The sequence below is a fragment of the Bos taurus genome, chromosome 8 (genome assembly GCF_002263795.3).
Source record: "Bos taurus isolate L1 Dominette 01449 registration number 42190680 breed Hereford chromosome 8, ARS-UCD2.0, whole genome shotgun sequence".
Classification (NCBI taxonomy): Eukaryota; Metazoa; Chordata; class Mammalia; order Artiodactyla; family Bovidae; genus Bos; species Bos taurus.
Genome location: NC_037335.1, coordinates 60,806,811 through 60,829,787, shown reverse-complemented (window position 1 = coordinate 60,829,787; position 22,977 = coordinate 60,806,811). Strand labels below are relative to the sequence as shown.

General features: G+C 39.4%; 1 protein-coding gene across 3 annotated transcripts in view; it reads right to left on the bottom strand.

The window, feature by feature from the left end:
- MELK (maternal embryonic leucine zipper kinase) overlaps window positions 1–22,977 on the bottom strand; it is an 88,515-nt gene that overhangs the window by 18,632 nt on the left and 46,906 nt on the right. For 2 of the 3 annotated variants that reach the window (XM_024995723.2, NM_001111260.1), the window contains 4 exon segments: window positions 18,017–18,085; window positions 16,392–16,490; window positions 10,696–10,782; window positions 3,014–3,142 (listed from right to left, as the gene is read on the bottom strand). In XM_024995723.2, the coding sequence (XP_024851491.1) occupies window positions 3,014–3,142; window positions 10,696–10,782; window positions 16,392–16,490; window positions 18,017–18,085 (384 nt within the window). 3 annotated transcript variants of the gene reach the window in all.

The following is a 22,977-nucleotide window of genomic DNA, read 5'->3' as shown; positions in this document are numbered from 1 at the left end:
CATTGTCATGGCTTGCTCAAAAATCCAGTTTCCCATTACCTATAGCATAAAGTCTAACCCTCTGATCTGGCATTTCAAGGTTCTCTACAATCTAGCTTTCAGCTACCCTTCCAGATCACCCATTCTCTCTCCCTCTCTTACTTTTCCCCCTTGAACTCTATTTTAACCAAACAAATCTAATCATTGTCAAATGAATACATCAAGCACATTTAGGAGACTGAGTTTTTGCTAATTCCATTCATCTTGCCCTAAATTCTGTGCTCCTTCTTTTCCACTTTCCTAAACTTAACAATGGATCCAGTTTGAATCACCCATAGTGATCACTCCCATGCTCCATAAAGCCCCTGCCACGCATCTCTAGTGCTTACCTGGCACCCACCATCTACTATGATGTTGTGTTATTTATACGTGTCTTGCCTTATCTTATCTGTTAGACAGCAAGCATTCTCCTTCATACAGACTGTTTTCTAAGAGCTAGCACAGGGCCTGAAAATGCTAATGATGTTGAAAATATGTGGTCTTTTTGTGGTTCTCAGATCAGATTGTATTATCATTTCACTGAAAGTGTCATCCATTGATTAATAGTTCAGAATTACTTACTTTTTTATAAAGAACACTCTAGAGAAAAAAAGAGTGATTCTATCAAGGAGGAGAATAGCAGAAAGACTATATAGCTTGCTTCAAGCCTTAGTGAGTTGCATAAAGATCAAGGAGAAAAAAAAAATTTGATTTCTACTTCATTTCTTGTCATTAAAAACTCTCTTTATTGGCTATAAAAATTGACTCAATAATATAAATGCCCAAATAATTAAATTATTGGGTAAATGCTCATTAGATGGAAGATTAAATACCTTCCCAGATCATTTTTACTTAGATACTCGACTCATATAAGCACATCAATTGAGACCAGGCCAATCCAGATATAAGAAAATCTAATGGCTCAGGAAAATGTCTAAGAGCTTTTAACTAGGCTATCATAAACTCAAAAACTTAGGGAGTTCCCAGGCAGTCCAGTGTGGTTAGGATTCTATACTTTCACTGCTGAGGGCCTGGGTTCAATCCCTGGTCAGGGAGCTAGGATCCCGCATGCCACACAGTATAGCCAAAAAATTAAAAATAAATAAAATTAAGCTGAGGTTTATTCTAAGTATGGAGGTATCTAACATCTCTCTGAAATTACTTTGATCAGAACCAAAGTTTATGTTTTTGCATCCTCCTGAACCCAAAGGTACCAACTTGAGTATCAGACTTTAAAGAGTTTGCTCTGTGAGCAGGATGAGGGATGGGATGATTCATGGAGTCAGCAGGTAAAAGATCTGCCTGGGCATGGGATATTCACCAACCCAGTATAACTCTGAGAACAGACTAGAAAAACAGCTCACCCTTTGCTGTCCACCTGAAACTGTCACAACACTGTAAATAGGCTATACTCCAATACAAAACTAAAAATTCTTTAAAAAGAAAAACAGCCCAGCAGTAAGATTATCTCACTTCAGAGATTTCTTCACACAACAGCCCCTTATACTAACACTTTCAGTTTTTAATTTGCTCAAAAGACCAACTAGGGAGAGAAGGGAGACAAGTTAGGCCTCTCAGGGACAAAAGAACCACTATACGTACAGTACATGATTGACAAGTGCCAAAAAAGAGGTCTACATGAATTGTTAAAGGAATTGCCGGGGGTGGGGATATGGGTGGATTCAACAAAAGATTATGAAAGGGGTAGCATTTGAAGATTTTTAAAACACAGCTTTGATACCTAAAGAAAAAAATATCTGGGACGTAGGAGGGAGATTCGAGAGGGAGGGGACATAGGTATACTTGCGGCTGACTCACATTGTTGTATGGCAGAAACCAACACAACATTGTAAGGCAATTATCATCCAATTAAAAAAAAAAATCACTGCACTCACATAATCATTTGGGCTATACTGGATTCCAGGCTTCCCAGGTGGCACAGTGGTAAAGAATTCGCCCGCCAATGCAGGAGATGTAAGAGATGCAGGTTCAATCCCGGGGAGAAGAAGATCCCCTGGAAGAGGCAATGGCAACCCACTCCAGTATTCTCGCCCGGGAAATCCCATGGACAAAGGAGCCTGGCGGGCTACAGTCTATAGGGTCTCAAAGACTCAAACGCAACTGAGAGGCTGAGCAAACATCCTGGATTCCACAAAGAGGGCACACTCCCTCTCTCTGAGAATAACAAAAGTACAGTTTTCTAGTGCTAAAATCATTTAAACTGCAACCTGAACTAATGGAAGGAAGATCATATTACAAAGCTCCACTTTCCATTCAGCAAAGTATTTGGAAGGCAGAATTTTAAGCCATGGGAAATACAGAGAATCACATAGAAAACAGAGACTGATGTGAGCACTTAGGAATGACACAGTGCTTCCAAATAGGTAAGGCTTCTCCACCATTCTACACATTCATGACGAAGGAAAATGAGACAAAGACTACAAAATAGAAAAAAATAGTTACAAGTCATACAAGAAATTTGAGTTGCATGAGCTATATCTACTATTCAAAACATCCTAAACCCCTAACATAAATGAGTATCAAAATATTCACTGAAACACTTCATTTAAACAAAGCATATATTATTTGTCCTATAATTTACATAAGATATAAACAAGCACACTAAAAAAGACTGGAAAGACAGTAAAATATAAACTATTTTATCTATAGATGGTAGTAGCTTTATAGATAAGTTATATTCTCCTTTAGCTTATCTGCGGCTTAAAATTATTCTACAACAATCAGGAGTTACTTTCATGGGAAAAAAGGAGGAAGGGAGAAATTTTTCTTTTAATGCCAGCCAGATATTCAAAATTTTAGCATTCAAGCTCAGACTTTCTCATTTCCCTTAACAAAAATATTTAAATCATAAAATGCCTTGCCTCCGGGTCCTTGACATCAGCAAAGTTAACCTTCCTGGTGTGTATTCACTCATGAACAGAGTAAGCACATGGCAAGAGTGGATGGCACTCACACAAGAGGTTCTAACATTCACCTTTATGTTTGTGACTGGCGTTGAGCTGGCCTGTCCATAGGAAGAAAGAAGCCTTAAACGAACCGGTCTCCCCCGAGCCTTCTTGGCTAGGAGCAGAAGGTAAGTAGCTGTGAGGTGATCATACTGCCACTGGAGAAAAGAAAATCAAGTTGTTTAGAAGACTAAATTTGCTTTTGACATCATCTTTATTTTAAATTAATATTTTTCCCCAATGTCATGACATTCAGAGTTTAGAATTTTTTTTTTAAGCTTTACAAAGCATACAATGAAAAACAGCAATCCCCTACACCACACCCACACACAATTTCCACTCCCTAAAAGGTACCACGTTTTAACACTTTCAGTTATTTCCTCTGTATTTCTAAATCAATTGATTATACAGCTTTAAATTGTGGTTTAGTGTCAGATATTGTCTCTAGCTTTCTTACTATGGAAAAAAGAAATTAGCTCTATTTCAATTCCTTCCTTTTACCCCAACACATCTCCTTCCTGTATCCTACTATCATTTTATCACAATTTTTAGTTAAATCACATTTATGTTATTATAATCACATAAATAGTCCTTACAACTAAATAAAGGTAATGTCCAAAATATTTAACTGGTACCCTGACATCAATCAGAACAGAGGCCAAAAGGTGAGTAGAGTCCTGGGGAACCCCTGCCATGCCAATTATTAAACTTTTTAATTATTGGATGAATGGGAGGTAAATTTTTTGAGATTTTGCATGTCTGGTAAATGACTATGCTGTTCACACACTTGATTCTGGTTTGGCTGAGTATGGAATTCTAGGTTGACAATAATTTTTACAGCTTTGAAGGCACTGTCCCATGGTCTTCTCACTTTTAGTACAGTTATCAAAAAATCAAGTCTTTCTGATTCCCAAACCTTTGTGTATGACCTTTTGCTTCCTGTCTCTAGAAAATCTGGACCTCCTTTTTCACCCCTAGTTTTCTGGAAGTTTACTAAATTAGGCTTTTGTGCAGATTTATTTTCATCCATTTTGCCAAGCCCTAGTTGCTTATACTTTCACTTCTGGAATATTTTTCCTCACACTGTTTCTTTGATGGTTCCTTCCCCTCCTGTTTTTTATTTTCCTGCAGCTTCTATTATGTGTATGTTGGACCTTTCTTACCCTCTCTTCTCTTTGTGCATATATTTGTCTTTAGGTTCTACCTTTGAAAGATTTCACATTAACTTCATTTTGAAATATGTCTACTGAGCTTTTCATTTCTCTGGTCATATTTTAAATCTTCAAGAGCTATCTCTTAAAATGTTCTTGTTAAGTCATCTTATTCCTATTTCGAAAAAGAAATAGCTTCTCTTATCTCAAAGAATAGTAATTATTGTTTCTTAGCCATTTTCTCCCACTTCCTGCATTATCTGATTTTTTCTGAGTATCTATACTTTTGCTTCACTCTCTCCCCGACCCCATTGTTTTGATCTTTGACTTTCATGTTAGAGGCTGTCCTCAAAGGTCTGGTGATCTCTGGCTGATATGTCTCTATTTAGAAGCAAAGAGCATACTACACAGCTAAAAGACTCTATGTGTAGTTTGGGGCAGTTCATTACCTTGGGGGCTTCTCTCTAACACAGCAGTCCCCAACCCTTCTCACCCCAGGGACTGGTTTTGCAGAAGGCAATTTTTCCCCAGATGGGGGGGTGAGGGGAGGATGGTTTCTGGATGATTCAAGGACATCACATTTATTGTGCACTTTATTTCTACTATTATTACATTGTGATACATAATGAAATAATTATACAACGCACCATAATGCAGAATCAGATTATCAGGTATTAGATTCTAATAGGTATGCAACCTAGATTCCTCACATATGCAGTTCACAGTAGACTTCACACTCCCATGAGAATCTAATGCTGCTGCTGATCTGACAGGAGGAGCTCGGGCGGTAATGCAAGCGATGGGGAGCAGCTGTAAATACAGATGAAGCTTCACTTGCTTACTCTCCAGCCCGCTGCTCACCTCCTGCTGTGTGGGCTGGTTGCTAACAGGCTATGGACCATACCAGTCTGTGGCCCAGGGGTTGGGAAGCCCTGCTTTAAGGTTAACAGGCAGGAAGTTGAACTCCCAACCATTGGTTTAATAGGTCTTTTCTCTTGGCTTTTCCCTAGAGATGAGTCTCCCAGTATTTTCCCCAACCCCACTGCAGTTAGGATAAAATCCTGATCCCAGCATTCTCAGAGTTGAATAGGGAAGGGAGTTAGAGATGGTAGTTCACTGTTCAGGAAGGGGATTGTGTGTGTCAATGCATCCATTTCAGAACGGCTCATCACCCCCACCTGAGCTGCATCTGGTACAAGAGCATGTCTTATTCAGTGTCTCTCCAGTCTTCTGCTGGAGTGGGGGAAAGGTTATCATGCAGCACAAGGTAAAGAAAGGGACCTAGCAGTCTAACTGCTCCTAACAGAGACTTCCAACCAATCTTCCTGGTTGCCAACCTGCTCACTTCCCTGACTCCAGAGGTTCCTAGGACCTCTGGTTCCTGAGCCTTTCTGGAGGTCCAGGGCCCTAACAATTTGCTTACTGCCTTTTCCCACTCCATGCACTTTGCTTTCAGTTTTCTCCAAAATGCTAGGTCAGCTGCCACTTAGCTATTTAATAACTTCTAAAATTTTATTGACATGCCTTTTATCTCCTCTTTCATTCTTTTCATTGTGAAATGTTTGCCTTTTTAGTCCTTTATTATTATTTTAGTGAGGTTTTAGGAGGTGTTGAATATAAACATGTCTGTTCAACCCTCATGAAAAACTAAAAGTTTCCAAATAATGTACTCAAGACTATGAGACTCTCTGTCCTGTAAAAGTGTTAAAATTTAAAACTAAATAGTATTTTATGCTATGTATCTCTCACAAAGGGGTCATGTCTCACATGTCATCTCTCACATGACCCAAAGAGGTCTACTATCACCTCTGATTTTATTAATAAGTTTTATCTGTTAACATTTTAGATAGCCACAATTGTAGTATATACTTGGAAACTGACATAATGGACATATCAATCTAGTGGAAGAAGTGTAACACTGTGATAAATTATCATGGAATGTTGCCTTTCATTCAGATAAGTTGGGGAGAAGAAGGATGGGAAAGGTTTCATGGAGAAGGTACTTGGAAACTGGGTGAAACTAACACTCTACTCTCCAAAAGTTATGTTAAAGATTTTATTTATTTAACTGTTTATTCATTTATTTATTTGGCCGTGCGGCATAGCTTGTAGGATCTTAGTTCCCTGACCAGGTACTGAATTCTACACCCCAGGAATGAAGTACCAAGTCATAATCACTGGATCGCCAGATAATTCCCATGTTAAAGGTTTTTTTTTTGCACTGTGATAAATGCCTTTTTGAAAGGGATGCCATAAACTGATTAGAGACAAGGTTTCAGAAATAAGTTGCCACTTGCTTGTCAACGATGGCATAACCCAGGCATTGTAAACAACACTGGGAAAATGCTGAGTTTTAGGTGGAGTTTTCTAAACATACCTCAGAGCTTAATAATCATCCTGGAAACTCTCTATTTCCCTAGGCAAAAAAAGCATCCTTTTAATAACTTTTTTGCCACAGCTACTGCATACTATTTATTATGATAATATGCACAGAGGAGTTCTGTGTTTAATAACAGATAAATCAATGCATTAGTTATGCTTTCCAGGTGATGTCAATCCTGAAGTCTAACACAACCAATGTCTCTCTTATCTTTTAAGCAGCTCCCTCTTTAGAAAGTCAAATGTCTGAGAGTAAAGCAAAAGGTTTACCTGTTATAAAGAAGGTTCTACTTCCAGGAAATGAAAAACATTTTAAAATCCCCAATTATTGTTCATGCAAACCAAATGTTAAAGGACTGCTTGGGCTGAGGACAGGCAGCTACTGGATCACAGGGTTGATAAACTGAGGAGCGGCCCAGTCTCCTTTCCCTGACCTTGCTCCTGGGGTATAGCAGTGTCGTCCTGAATTAATTCTCACAACCACACAGGATTATGAGAGACAGTGCAGGGAGAGCTCACGAAAGAGCAACTGTCCGAGAAAATCCTGAGTGCATATTTATTGAGTCTCCTTCTTGGACAAGGAAGTCATGTAGTAAGGCTTTGAAGATAAGGAAGTCTGTTCTACGTGCAGAACAACACCTGCTGAGGCTGACGTGTCAGCCAAGACATCTGTCTTAAGGGCGTGAGAAAGAGCATGTAAGGAAAGGGTAAGACAGAACAGTGTCCAGAAAACAGGGTCTTGAGAATGAACAACATTTATATTCCCGCAATGGGGCCCTCAATCTTGAAACCTCCATCACCAGAATACATGAGAGTTTACACCACAGGGGTGAGGGGAAAGGATCTGTCTTGGTCTGGAGGTCCTTGTGTGCACATGGGACCTTCAGTGAAGTTCCCCAAACAGATAACTGGCTGCTCCACAATCCAGAGCCCCTCACAGCTGGAAGACGAGGGGGAAAGTGAGGAAAGCAATGAAGAGGAAGCTCTACCACCACTGGAGGAAATCTCAAGAGGGTTAAAACAAGATGGCTCAAAATCATGACACATGAGAGATTCTCACTTCCAATACAAAAAGCAGTTTAAGAATGCTCAGGTATATAATATATAAGTGGTAGTTCCAAAAGTTGAATGTTTGTGAATAATATTGTTTCTCTCTCTTTACACCAAGATCAGCAGCTCCATACCCAGCATGGATCACATTAAACTGATCTCTGTCCTGTCTAGCCAGCCTGAAATGCAACAGCAGAGTGCCCAAGACACCAGGAAAAAAAAAATGTTAACAAACCATGGCTGATCTCAAACCTAGTTTTCCCAAGGCTCTTTAAACTGGAAAGTACCTAGAATCAATGTGAATTCTCTGAGACTTCCCGGACCAGGATTTCTCAACTTCAACACTATTGATAATTGACCTGGGTAATTTGTGGCCAGGGCCTATTTTGTGTACTATAGGATATTTAGCAACATCCCTGGCCTCTACCCACCAAGTAATATTGGCATATACACACACCCTAGTTGTGACAACCAAAAATGTCCCTGGAAGGGCAAAATCACTCCCAGTTGAGAACCACTGACTCAGACCAATCCTTCACGATGAATCACTTGGGTTCTACTAAGATGCAGATTCTGATTCATTCAGTAGGTCTGAGGTACACAAAGTGATGCTGCTGGTCATAGATCACACTTTGAAGAGCAAGAACCTAGAGTAGTACCTCCCAACCCCTGTCTACATACTGCAATCATTTGGGAAGGCTTTAAAAATTCTGATGCTTAGGCCACACCCCAGATCAATGAAATAATAATCTCTGGGGTTGGGATTTAGGCATCAGGATCAAAGTTCCTAGGTGATTCCAATGTTCAGCCAAGGTTTTGAAGAGGTTGTCTACTCATCCCTAGGACTAGAAAATAAGTACAAACAGGTATTTAAGAATGAAGGGAAAGTACTCAAGAAGAAAACTATTACTCTCCTCACACATTCTTGATGTTTGTCATGCCCAGCTTTCAAGACAACTGAGATATTTAGAGAGATGTAATACCAGAAAACCATCTCTATCATGCTTCATTATATTGTTTCATAATTCCTATTTCCATTTCAGTTTCAAGTTTGAAAATTATATGTATACACCACATAAAGGACACTATTTTAAAGACTTTTTACCCAAAGATTATTGAAGTTTTGAGTGTGTTACTTTTCAGATTCAGGTTTTAAAGTTTGTGAATCTCCTGCCAAAGTTTTTCTGCATAAAACAACAGGATACATAGGATTTGCTTTGAAATGTCTTAGCTAAAAAGGACAGATGGAGGACAGTGCTGGGATACAGATAAAACTGGCAAAATGGTTCATCACAGCACTGTTTATAATAGCCAGGACATGGAAGCAACCAAGATGCCCACCAGCAGATGAATGGATAAGAAAGCTGTGGTACATATACACAATGGAGTATTACTCAGCCATTAAAAAGAATACATTTGAATCAGTTCTAATCAGGTGGATGAAACTGGAGCCTATTATACAGAGTGAAGTAAGCCAGAAAGAAAAACACCAATACAGTATACTAACGCATATATATGGAATTTAGAAAGATGGTAACAATAACCCTGTGTACGAGACAGCAAAAGAGACACTGATGTATAGATCAGTCTTATGGACTCTGTGGGAGAGGGAGAGGGTGGGGAGATTTGGGAGAATGGCATTGAAACATGTATAATATCATGTATGAAACGAGTCACCAGTCCAGGTTCGATGCACGATACTGGATGCTTGGGGCTGGTGCACTGGGACAACCCAGAGGGAGGGTGTGGGGAGGGAGGAGGGAGGGGGGTTCAGGATGGGGAGCACAGGTATACCTGTGGCGGATTCATTTTGATGTTTGGCAAAACTAATACAATACTGTAAAGTTTAAAAATAAAATAAAATTTAAAAAAAAAAAAAAAAAACTGGCAAAATGTTAATACCTGTTAATTAAAGCTAGAAGATGAGTACATGGAAAATCATTGTTATTATACTAGTCCCTCTATAGATATTTGAAAATTTCTATAATAACAATTGAAAAAGCAATTTCTTGAATCCAAAATATGGCTTTCTATTAAAGATCATCCCAAAGAAAAAGTCATGATTATATGAAACTCGTCTATGTGAAAACTTCAAATTTTCACTGTAAAAGACGAAGGCCCTGGGACTTCCCTGGTGGTCCAGTGGCTAGGACTCCTGCTCCTAATGCAGGGGCCTGGGTTCAATCCCTGGTCAGGGAACTGGATCCCACATGCACAACTAAGAGTCCGCATGCTGCAACTAAGACCTGGTGTAGCCAAATAAATACTTAAAAAAAAAAAGAAGGAACTGACATATCCAGCAGCAGTTCCCAATTCTTGCCATTTCCTTTCATTCCATTGAAAAAGTAAATTATCACTGTTTTCCAGATATGTTCCATTTGTCTGAAATTGTCTTTCAAAAGACTTACTGTGTCATTCAAAAGAATTCTTTTGTATCTCCTCACTGAAAAAACTTGTGGCTTAGCAAAGCTTTGGTTAGTTCTTTAAAAAAAAAATCTGCTTAAGGCCTTTACCTTTCAAGTTAGAAAAGAGGAAAAAGCAAACACAACTCATAGGTGATGAAAGACACGGTAGTGAACCAGGAGGTAAGCTGGGTGCAATCCCTGCCCATCATGTCAGACTGTACTCAGAGACAGCCTCTGTTTCCAGGAGAAACTACATATAGGATCTAGTGATTAGGCATCTAAAATGGCTAAAAATGACCCAACACCAGGAATCACATGCATCTGGTTCATAAGGTTGGGGGTGATGTCATGCTAAATGGGATGCTTTCAGGTGAAATGAAAACCGCTTTGTGTTCACCTCATTGCTACAGCAGAATCACACTTCTGTGTTAAAGAATTTAAAGGTGTCAGAATTGGAACTCTGAAAATTCTCTGGATTCGTCTGATCTGTTTCTTAATTTTTTTTCCCATCGTAATTCTCTTTGTTCAACCTCATTTCTAAAGAGGATATCTAGCAGATATCAGAAAAGAGTTGAAAATATACACAAACATAAACTAAGTGCAATACAGTATTTTCACCCAGGATAAAATCTTAGGCCTGAAAAACGCTATACTATTTTTAATGTACTGATAAAAAAAAAGATGAAACAAAAGATAATACTTTCAAATTCATGCTGTATTTCTTACCAGTGAAATTAAATCCTCCATAGTTTGCCTGTTATTTCTGTGATGTACAGAAAGTTCCGTTACACAATCTTCATCAAGGTGAATAAGCTAGAAAACAAATTTTATTGATTTTATTAACATTAATAAAATATATATGGTTTTGAAACCTTTAAATTATCATAATTACGTTATAAAATCAAACGCCAACATGTAAAAACAACATGAGTTTGTCAAACTCTTAGTTAAGAATAAACATCCTCCACAATTTTGAGAGATATAAGCAGATAACAATAAGCAGTTCAAGAAGGTGATGAGCTCTCTTTCCTAGCTTTTCACATCCCCATCATCATCTGATTGACTGCTACAATTCTGCTGTGCAGCCCAGGGACTCTATTCTCCTCCCCTACTGCAAGACAGGGATCGACATTTGCATCAAAGAGCAGCCACCTAGGCATCGAAAACTAGGGGCTGCACAAGAGACTGGGTAAAGAGTGGGTCAGACTTGTAGCATATAGTCTCCCAGGTTATGTTTGGGTTCAGCACAATCCAAGGAGCCCTTCTGATGGTGCCACAGATGCTGCACAATCGTCATTATGATGAAGGCACTGGCAAAGCACAATTGTTAAAAGGAAGAAGTAATACTGCCTCCAAACATTATTTTGATTAAGGACAGAAATGATCCAAGTAGCCTGACCCCTGCAGAATGAGACCTCACCAGAGATGGGACCAGAAATAGGTTCTCAGAACCAAACAAGGATCACTGAGAATGAAAAGGCAGGTAGGGTCTGGCCTGTCCCTGCAACAGGAGTTCAGAAAATCACACAGGAAGAGAATTATAAGGAATGTAATTATAAAGTCACATTTCCAATGTAAGAGTTCACTTCACAACAGTCCCAGTAAGTGAGGTTTCACTTTCTACTTAGTCTTCATCTCTAGAACAGCTGGGATGGTTAGCTTCTTCCTCCTCGCCTAAGATTTGTCTCCTTCTGATTCCTACCCACTGTGAATTGCTACAATCCAACAGCTGACAGGCTTTAGAAGTAGATGACCTTGGTTTTAATCATTATATCACAAAAGAACTATGTGATCTTGAGCATGTCATTACACCACCCTTAGTCTCAGTTTCATCACCTGTAAAATAGAGATGGCACCTGCCATGTAACACATGCAAGCTATGTGGAATACTACACGAAGAGGCCCTCAAAAAATGGTTAACTGTTTTTACTAACAGTCTTAATTTTATTTCCTCTTTGGTATAAAAGTCTTTCATAAATTTGAATATTCCTATTATCAACAACCTTTCTTCTCCAAGCATTCTCTTTTCCAGTCCCCTTAACAACTGTTTCAATGATTAACTCCTCCCAACCATTTTGGTCCTTTCTTTTGATCACATAGTTCATGCTGTCACTGACCCTCAAGATCCAAGAGAGGTTTGCCCAGCAGAAGGCAGAGCACTATCATGACCTTCCCTTGTTCTGGACACCATAGTTGTCACAACAGACTCAAGGGAAAATCATGCTGCCACCATGAAACTACAGGGACAGTACAAACAATGACCTGTATGACTGGCTGGTACCTCACGGGCCATGGAGAATGCAGAGACCACAAAGGTTTATACTGATGGTTCTAGAAAAGTCAACCACAAAGGTTTATACTGATGGTTCTAGGAAAGTCAACCACAAAGGTTTATACTGATGGTTCTAGGAAAGTCAACAATGCCATAAGTAAGTTTTCCTTGTGATGCTTTGACCTTAGCAGTTCCCCTAACTGTAGATTCCCACTTCAGGAAGAACTCAGACTCAGAAGCCGGGACACTTTACAACTCAGCTGGGTATCTTCTTGTTGATACCACTGCTCAAGCATGAAAGACAAGATTTCTGGGGTTCCCACCATGATCTTAAGTTACTCTCATAAAAACAAAAACCTCTCCCCCATAGCCTCTTGCTCTGTACTTTTACCACAGGGTACGTGGAGGAAAGGAAGGAAGAGTAGGAAGGAGATGCGATCTTCTTTGCTGGGCTCTTGAACTGGAAAGAATGAAAAGAGTGGGACAAGACACCAAAGTCTGAAAAATATGGTTTCTCAAGCTGGGTTTTTCAAAAAGGTTCACTACTTTAAGTACTCTGAATTCTCAGCCACACACACTCCAGTTAAACTAAGTACAAAAATGTGTACCAAAAGCCAGCCAATTATTTTGGATTATCCGTGCCTACTACATTTCCTGTTCAGTAGGGCAGAAAATGGAACTGAATATAACTTCTATTTGATACAATACTTGAGTACTACAGCTACATGTGAAAATGATAGGGGAACATGCATACAGTTAGAGAACAGCATCTCTACCTTAAATATCCAAGTAAATCTGAATTATTTTTTATAGCTCACCCTTGATGAAAGACAATATTGAGGCAGACAAGCGAATACTTCAAAAAGCAATAATCCCTTATGGCTCTCCTGTATATAACTCATTTGATCCCTGCAATAGCTCAGTAAGGCAGATGTAACAGATGAATGACATTACTTTTAAAGCTCTCTATAAATGACAAAACATAATCCAAACATACAGAAGAAGCTGACATTAGAATACCCACATTAGAGGTGAGAAAATGCAGACTCAGAAAAATTTATGCCATTTGCCCAAGATGGGCATTTTTCACCCTAGCTTAGGGTTCTTCCTACCACACCACAATGCCACCTTTCTGAGACTCTGTTCCAATAGCTATTCCAACAGAAACCAGACAAGTAACGCTCATCACAGAGGCTACCGCTACACAGAATACAGGACCTGAGTTTCAACTGTTGACCTGTCAGATCCATTATGTTCTGGAGCCCTTCTGTTTGGGTTAAGATCCTGGTTCTACATTACTAGTTATTTGACCTTGGGCAAGTTATCTCATGATTCTGTGTTCAACTGCTTCATTTGCAAATGGGGACAATAACAGTACCCACTTCAGAGGGTTTGTATGAGGGTTAAATGAATTAAAAGAGTTAAAAACATAAAGCCCTTAAGGGTAGTATCCTAAGGGCTCTATTATTATACTATAGTACTATAACAGCACACTTTTCTATTACAGTAAGTATTCAATATATATGAGCAATTATTATACTAATATGTAAGGGAAATCATATACATTTTCAGAACACTCAAAACCTCAAAACTATGTATCTTACTTTATACAATGCCCCAATTTAAAATAATCTTCGTGCTGTTGAAATCAGAGATTTTCTTCATTTTGGCATCTATTCTATTGCAAACAGTAGCATATCCTCCCCTGTTAAGGATCACTGCCGAGAAGACATGCAGAGCCCTCCCACACATGGAGAAATGATGACCCCCAATGGCTGAACACAGGCATTGGCACCACACATGGTCACCATCCCACAAGGGGCACAGCATAGCTCCCCGGCCCTGCTGCCACACTGCTAGGAGAGCATACGTTCTGCTGTTTGTAGGCTCTCAGTTATTAGCATTAAGCTGCTGCTCTAATTGTGTTTGCTCAGTAGATACTAAAGATGTCTTAAAGGGTGAAAGGAAAGAGGGAGAAGAGACATTTCAGAGACTGACAATCACAGGAGAATCAGGAGGGATTTCAGATCAGGCTGTGTGGTCCTAATAGGGGACAGACTAGTGAGAAGGGGTTAAAAACAAACAGCCTATTTTTCCAAGTATTTATATTTATTGGTGTGATTCTTCCAGAAAGCAAATACCCTACAGCTGTATCAGGTCTACAATGTGGCGTGTCTCCAAACTACTCTGTTGATCCATGCACAAACTCCACATCACTGTAGACATTTCAGATTACCAAAAACATCCCCAATTATCTGACAAGGCTATTAAAACACTTCTCCTTTAAAGCATTAAAGTGTTTTTCTAACTATACACCTGTGTGAGGCTACCTTTTCTTCATATGCTTTAACCAAAACAATGTTATCAAAACAGAGTGTAGATGCAGATGAATACCCAAGTGTCTTCTATTAAGCTAGACTTTAAAGAAATTTTCAAAGACATAAAGCAGTGCCACTCTTCTCACTATATTTATTTCTTAAATAGTTATGTTTAACTTATTGATTTCCTTGTCTATGAAAAGGGGATAAGAATTGTACCAATTTTGATGCCTACGCCTTCCATACTGGCTCTGGGTTTTGCCTTGTGGCTTGCTTTGGCCAGACAGTAAGTACAATGAAAGCAGAGGCTTGAAAAATGCTTGAGTGTTAGGGCTTGCCCACTTTCTTGCTTCTTTTGGAATCCAGCCACCATATCAAGAAGCCCAGAGTAGCCTGTGGACACAATGTGACCCAACAAATACCCAGCATAAACAGATGGGGGTTTTTTTTGGCCATGCTATGTCACATGTGGCATCTTAGTTCCTTGACCAGGGATCAAAACCATGCTTCCTGCAATAGAAGCATAGAGTCTTAACCACTGAAGCACCAGGGGAGTCCCAACAGCTGGTCTTTTGAGTGAATCTTACACAATCCAGCCATGTTAGAGTCACCAGTTGACTGCAGCCACACGAGTGACCTCAGGTAAGACCCACACAAGAACAGCCCAGCTGAGCCCCAAATTACTGATCCACAGAAAATGTAAATTATTATGGTTTTAAATCACTAAATTTGTTTTTTTTAATGTAGCAATAGTTTATTAATATACAAAATGTGGCTACCTCTTACATAAAATAAACTGTAAAGATTTACTAAGTAATACAGGGAACTATCAGTCAATATCTTATAATAGTCTATAATGGAAAATAATTTGAAATATATATATATATGCATAACTGAATCACTTTGCTATATATCTAAAACTAACAATATTTTAAATTAACTATAATTTTTTCAATTACACATATTCTTTAGTAAAGCTCACATTTTTATCAAGTTCAAACTTCCATTTGTTAAAAAATATTTTTAAAACAGTAATGTAGGAATGTTTGTTAATATAATTGCTTAAACTTGCATAGCACTCTGTGTTAAAGCTTCTTCCTATATATATATTAAACCAGTTCTCAGGGTGTGGTGTGGTCTACAGACCCTGGAGGATCTCCAATCAAAACAACATAACAAAACAGACAATGCAGAAGCAGGTGAGATCCAAGTGCCTTCATTTAAGCTAAACTTTAAAGAAACTTGCAAAGATGTAAAACAATGCTATTCTTCCCACCACATTTATTTTTCAAATAGTCTTTTTTCATAAAAATATTTATTTGTGATAAACTGTAACAGGTATAGTACTGTTACTTTTAAGTGAATCAAATAAATATTTTAATACATTAATATTAAGAGCATAAAGGGGGCCTCAGACTTAAAAGTATGAGAACCACTGCAACCTCGTAACTACTCTGGGAATTAGACAAAGAATAGGTTTAACCTACTTTTTACAGACGAATATACAGGTTTGGAAAAGTTAAGTAACCCGCCCAAGATTCTCAATCCTGACTATGTGAGAGACACCTGGGAGTTTTTTAAAATATCTACTAATCGTTGTGGGAGGGGGCACAGGCACTTTTTAAGGTCCTTGTGATTCTCATGTGCTGGCCTGGTTAGGCATCACTGTCCAAGAGATTAACAGGTGAATGTATAGTTCAGTTACAGTCTCCCAAACAGCAATCTGACGAATAAGTCTACAAAATATATTTTCTTTTATACTTAGAACACATCACTGTACATCCTAAATCCACACAAAGTTTTTTATTTGTTTGTTTTTTAATTCGACTTACAGGAGCATTGCTTTGCCACTCAACAGGACAGTTGTAATCGTGCATGATCCAGGGGTGGTTCAAGAGATTTCTCATAGCAATCCGTTTCTTTGGGTCCACCTAGTGGCCATTGAGAGGTAGCTGGAGATTAACATTTCAAATAGAGAGCATAGAACACCTTTTTCTCCTGAGAACTGAAAATTCATCAGAACAGATGTAAACTTTTATCATCACAAAAATGCTGTCAAAGACCTTAAAATGGCCTTGGAATAAATTCTTTTAAAAAGGGAATAGAAGCAAGAGAACTATAGCAACCAACACGGCTTAGAAGATAAATGTTTAACAAACATGAACTTCATTGGTATGGACATTATTCATGAAGTTCAGATGTAATAGTCTTTTGCTGGAAAACCTATTCACAGGAAATATTCACCAATTTAATATTCAAGCAGCCACAATGCAGGGCATTCACACTGAATATGCAATCTCTACCTCCGGTGAGCTTACAATCACATAGAACAAGTTGAAAAGCATACCTTTCTTTTCCATTTGTAATTTTCAAATGTGAGGAAAGGAAAATTAATCAACACAGATTAAGTTTTGGGGAGTTTAGAAGAAAGGATGAGGTGTTTTCAATCTCATTATGGAGATTTGGTGGTCTGGCCTACTTAATCAAGGTGGGTGAGCTTGAAGTAAATTTTGAATAAAAAGTAGAGATGGCTTAATAGATGGAAAACTGAAATACATAATAATGAAAAACATACTGCACTAATAAGGTACTCATATTTTCAAAGTGTTTCCTATTAATCTCATTTTATCCACATAACACTATGTAGCCGTGAGGCCAAGCTCAGAATCCCCATTTTCAGGTCAGAACCAGGTTAGGTGGCATGCCTACTGATCGGGAGGGAGGATAACTAGCCTTCAGCACTCCTATCTTTCACCTTCTGAGGTCATTACACCAAATCAGTGATTCTTAAATGTGGCCCCCCAGACCAGCAGCATCAGTGTCATCTGGGAGCTTGTTAGAAATGCAAACTCTTAGTCCTACCCCAGATCTATAGAATCAGACACTTTCCATTTGAAGCCCAGTAATCTGGGTTTTAATAAGCCCATCTGGCAATTCTGGTACATGCTAAAGTTTGTGAACCACAGCACTAAATCAAGGGCCCACTCAGCTGTACATCAGCTCATTCAAGCATTTATTCCATATCCACTATATATCTAGCATACAAAGAATGGGAGCAAGAACTCAGAAAACAGTGGAGCAAGAGCTGATTAAACTGACAATTCTCAAGAAAAGGGAAGAAAAACCAAATCACCAAAGACATATATTAGCTGTCTTTAAAAAAAAAATACAGGTCTTCCCTGGAGGTGCAGAGGTTAAAACTCCACACTTCTACTACAGGGGATGGGGGTTCGATCCCTAATCAGGGAAGATCCCACATGCCACGTGGTATGGCCAAAAAAAAAAAAAAAAAAAAATTGCATTTGCAAAGAAAGCACTAGTAGAGAATATCTGCAGAATAGATATAATGAATAGAATTTTTTAAAGGTGATGTATAAATGTAGTAGCACCACAGACATCTTAAAATCAAATAGCTGCAATAGACTTCTATTATTTAAAAATAAATAACAAAGATTACCTGTAGCATTTGCTGAAGAAGTAGAACGCTACTGGGAGACAGCCACTTTGGAACGTCATATTGCCCTTTCTACAAAAAAACAAGAAAAGCATTAAAGAGACTTAGGTTCAATCAGCCTTAACAAAAATTTCTACAGTTAACAACATGCTAGAGATTTACTTCCAAGCTTGAAGACTTCACCCAACTTTAAGACATGGCAAACATATATCTTACAGGCCTTTGGAATCTACAGTATTATTAGTGGCCAGAAGTATACACTGTAGTCAATGTTCATATTGCTAAAGCAAATTTTAGTTTATAATCCCAGAAGAATTGTCAGTTGACAAAATTAGGTCACAGAAAAGCATATTTGGTAATTGGACACAGGCTGTGGCTACAAACAGGTCACATATCATCTACGAGGCAGAATTCACTATCACTGAAGAACTGCCACTGCATAAAGCCACCCCTTTAAGGAATGGAAGAGACTCAGGAGGCAAATGTTTATAACCTGTTAGACATTACAGTCACTAAGTCATCAACCAAAACAAGACTGGGGCTTGCTAAAGACTAACACATGTAGAACAGGACCTCTTCACACAGTCTGTCACACACGCCCCCTTTCCCAATTCAAAGGAAATGACAGAATCATCTCTCTTAGCAGAGAACAAACTGTTTAATGATGCTAGGACAACAGGTTAATTGCATGAGAAAATTAAGATTGAACTGTAATTCATAATATACATCAAAATTAATTCCACCCAGATTAAAGAGTTAAATGCAAATACAAAACCATGAGAATACTGAAAGCATCGGTGATTCGTTTTTAGAACCTGTCTAGACATGACAGCAATACCAAAAACTATAAAGATTAACAGATGACAAAATTAAAAGCTGACATTTCTGTACAGCAAAACACAACTAACAAAGTTAATTAACAACAAATTGAGTAGGGGAAAAGCCTTTCCACCTAAATGACAAAAGACTAATCTACTTTATCATGTAAAGAGCTCTCACAGATCACCACCAATCCTCTTCTTCCAACATTGCCCCTTCACAGCAAATGGCAACTCCTCAGGTCAGAAACCTTGGATCATGGGCTTCCTTGGGGGTCCAGTGGCTAAGACTTCACACTCCCAATGCAAGAGGCCTGGGTTCAATCCCCATCAGGGAACTAGATCCCACAGGCTGCAATTAAGAGTTTGCACGCCACTACTAAAGATCCTGCTGGCTGCAACTAAAGAACTTCAATGCCACAGTGAAGATCAAAGATCCTGAGTGTGGCAGCTAAGACCCAGCACAGCCAAATAAATAAACAAATATTTTACAAAAACAAGAAGAAACCTTGGACCATCTTTAACACCTCTTTCCTTCACACTTCACATCCAAACCATCAGCAAATCTACCGGTTCTCTGTTTATCCAGAAACCCCTGACTACCTGCCCCACGCCTCCAGGCTCTTTCATCTGATATACTGCAAGAGGCTCCCAGCTAGTATTCCAGAGCCCTTCACTGCTCCCCACAGTCTAGTTTCTACTTATCAGCACCAATGTTCTTTCAAAACATTTGGTCAGGTCATGTCACTTCACTATCCAAAACTCTTCAAAGGCTCTCTATCTCACTCAGAATGAAATCCAAATTCCTTACTCTGGCTCCAGGCCCAACTCCTTGCTACCTCTCAAATTCACCTCCTCACTCTCTCCCTCACTCACCAAACTATGATCATGCCACAGGTCAAACACAGGCCTGCCTTAGGTCCTTTGCACACTTTGTTCCCGCCACTATTATGCTTTCCTCAATATCAGCAGAGCTTGTACCTTAACCTTCTTCAGGTCTCCCCTTAAATACCAGTGTTACCAACGAGGTCTCCCCAAACCACCCTTATAAATAGCATCCTCATGCACCATCATCTCCACCACCCTTTCAAGGCACCTTCTGTACAGTCCTTATCTCCACTTGTCATACTACATATTTGTTTATTTTCTACATATTTATTTGTTTATATGTCATACTACATATTTATTTATTTTGTGTGCACACACACACACCCAGCATATTCATTGTTTAAATATGTCATACTACATGTTTGTTTATAAACACACATTTATTTGTTTATAAATATGTCATACTACATATTTGTTTATACATTAGAAAATATTCTAATGTATTCTATTTACATTAGAATATAAACTCTTTAAAAAATCACAGGGATTTTGTCTGTACTGTTTACCTAGAACATTGTCTGGCCCTAACATAAAAGGTACTCAATTAATATTTGTTGAATAAATGAAGAAATAGGATAAAAGCATATATTCCAAAAGAAAATGGACAAAGAATATTCATAATTCCAAAAACAAGAGTTTTTAAATGGTCAATAAACACGATAACATGTTCAACTAATCTAGTAATAAAAAAGTAATTAATTTAAACAAAAATATGATCTAAATGGATAAACTTCAAAAAAAATTATCCAATGTTAGAGTTCAGGGGCAAGAGCACTTATATATACAATGAGTATAAACATTTCTGAAGAGTACTGTGGAAATATGTATAAAAAGCATTCAAGATCAAATATCTTTGATCCAGCAATTACACTCCTAGCAATTTATCCTAAGCAAATAATTTGGCATAAACAAGTTATTACTGTTATGAATAGTAATATTCATCACACAATTGTTTGTGATAACTATGGGGACTAAGGAACATGGTCTGAGAGAATCCAGAGGGTCCCCAAAACTAACCAAAGACAAAATTACCTGAATAAGGATCCTGAATTAGAAATCTATTACAGGTCCAGGGAGATGAGGGTGTTAGGTAGTTAGAATAGGAAAAAGTAGTCCAGAATGGTGGTGGCTAAAGGACAAAGGGAAAAGCCCGGGAAAATAGAACAAAGGAAGGTCCAAGGACGGGAGAAACAAACAGCCCTCCAGGCTAGCCCAATTTACACAGGGCAGGCTCAGGGGGAGGAGAAAAAACATTGAAAAAGAGGAGCCAAAATTGAGCCGTGCTGGCCTCTCTTCTCTTCGCATCTTTTGGGTCGGCCCACCCTCATGCCTGGAAAATCCCATGGATGGAGGAGCCTGGTGGGCTGCAGTCCATGGGGTCGCTGAGAGTCGAACACGACTGAACGACTTCACTTTCACTTTTCACTTTCATGCATTGGAGAAGGCAATGGCAACCCACTCCAGTGTTCTTGCCTGGAGAATCCCAAGGACGGGGGAGCCTGGTGGGCTGCCGTCTATGGGGTCGCACAAAGTGGGACACGACTGAAGCAACTTAGCAGCAGCAGCAGCCCTCATGCCTCGAGGATGTATTTTCCTTTGCTTGCCAAATAAAACTGAGCTGTAACACTGGTCCCTCCGTTGCTTCAAATTTTTGCTGCGGTGAGACAGAACCAAGGAAATTACAAACTCCCCGGACAAGGGCAAGCGCACACACGCGTATGCATGTACGTACATGCACATGCGCGCACACACACACCCAGCAATAACTGAACCAGGCTGGAACCGTAGAGGCAGGCAGGTGGAGAAGCCATCAACTAGCAGCAGCACTGCATTCTCTGTCACAGGAACCAGTCCAGCTTAAAGGTGAGGGGAGAAATGGACAGTACAGATCACTCAGAATCTGAGACCTACATGACAGGCCGGACTTTGATTATGTTAAAGAAACAGTCAAAGTTTCAAAGAAATGTTATCAAGCAATTTATTTAAAAAGAAAAGGTGCTAATGTTAAAGCAACTCAACCTCTTACTCAGCCTCTCTGATGAGAGCAGACAGGTTGACCTACAAAGTGTTTCCTAGGAAGGGCATGAGCTTTCATTTTACAAATGACATTTAATGTTATTAAATTTTTCATTCTCCTTTATCTAAAGCACTCACTACTACCCGGAGATCCCATGCCTATTATGCCTTGCCAGGGCACCTAAACACATGCCAATGTCAGTGCTGACAGTTTGTTTCTGAACTGTAATGAGAAGCCTCTAATTCATTTTTCCTTACCACCCTTCATTCACCAAGCACTGAAGGCTCAGTGCTGCCTAGGCTCGGGCTTATCCCTGGGAAGGGGGGATTTTTAGATGCTTCAACCACCTTGCTGGGACTCAGCATCAAGTCACAAGCAGGACAGGCCGTGACTTGGCTGGCCCCACTCTCTTATCTCAGCTTTTCCTTATTCCTGCATCCAGATGTCTCTCATGATCCAAACCCTGGGTACCTGACACATTCTCTTTCTTGGCAAACTGATTGTTTGCCTGGTAGCTTAAATACCATAGCTTGCTCTTACCAGGGTCCCATAGAAAACAGAGACAGCCTGGGGTTAGGACTCTACCATCTACTTACACTGATCAGAGCCATGATCTGAGTCTCCAATCACAACCTGCACAGCCTCAAGCGTCCTTTGTCTTGCTCACAGGTCAGAACCTCCATGTACTCCAGAGGGTCTCTGCTCATGCTGACTGGATGCAGAGCCATCTACTGCTTACTCTCTGGATACCAACTGCACAGGGTTGAACAGTGTCCCCCCAAAACTTAGGTCCACCTGAAACCTGTGAACGCACCCTTATTTGGAAAGAGGGGCTTTTGCACAAGTAATCAAGTTAAGATGTACTGGGTTAGGCTGGGCCCTAAATCCAAAATAACTGGGGGGTATTCTTATAAGAAGGGGGCACTTACATGCAGAGACACAAACACACAGGAGAGAAGGCCGCATGAAAACAGAGGCAGAGACTGGAGTGACACGCCTGTAAACCAAGGACTGCCAAGGATTGCAGGCAAACACAAGAAGCCAGCGAGAGGCAAAAGAGGAGTTTCTCCAGATCCTTCAGAGAGACCGTGGCCTGCTGACACCTTGGTTTTAGACTTCTAGTCTCCAGAACTGAAAGAATAAATATCTGCCATTTTAAGCCACCATCTTGTAGTACTTTGTGACAACTGTAGAAAACTAACAGACCATCTCTAAGGGTTTAACTTACTTGCATTACCTCT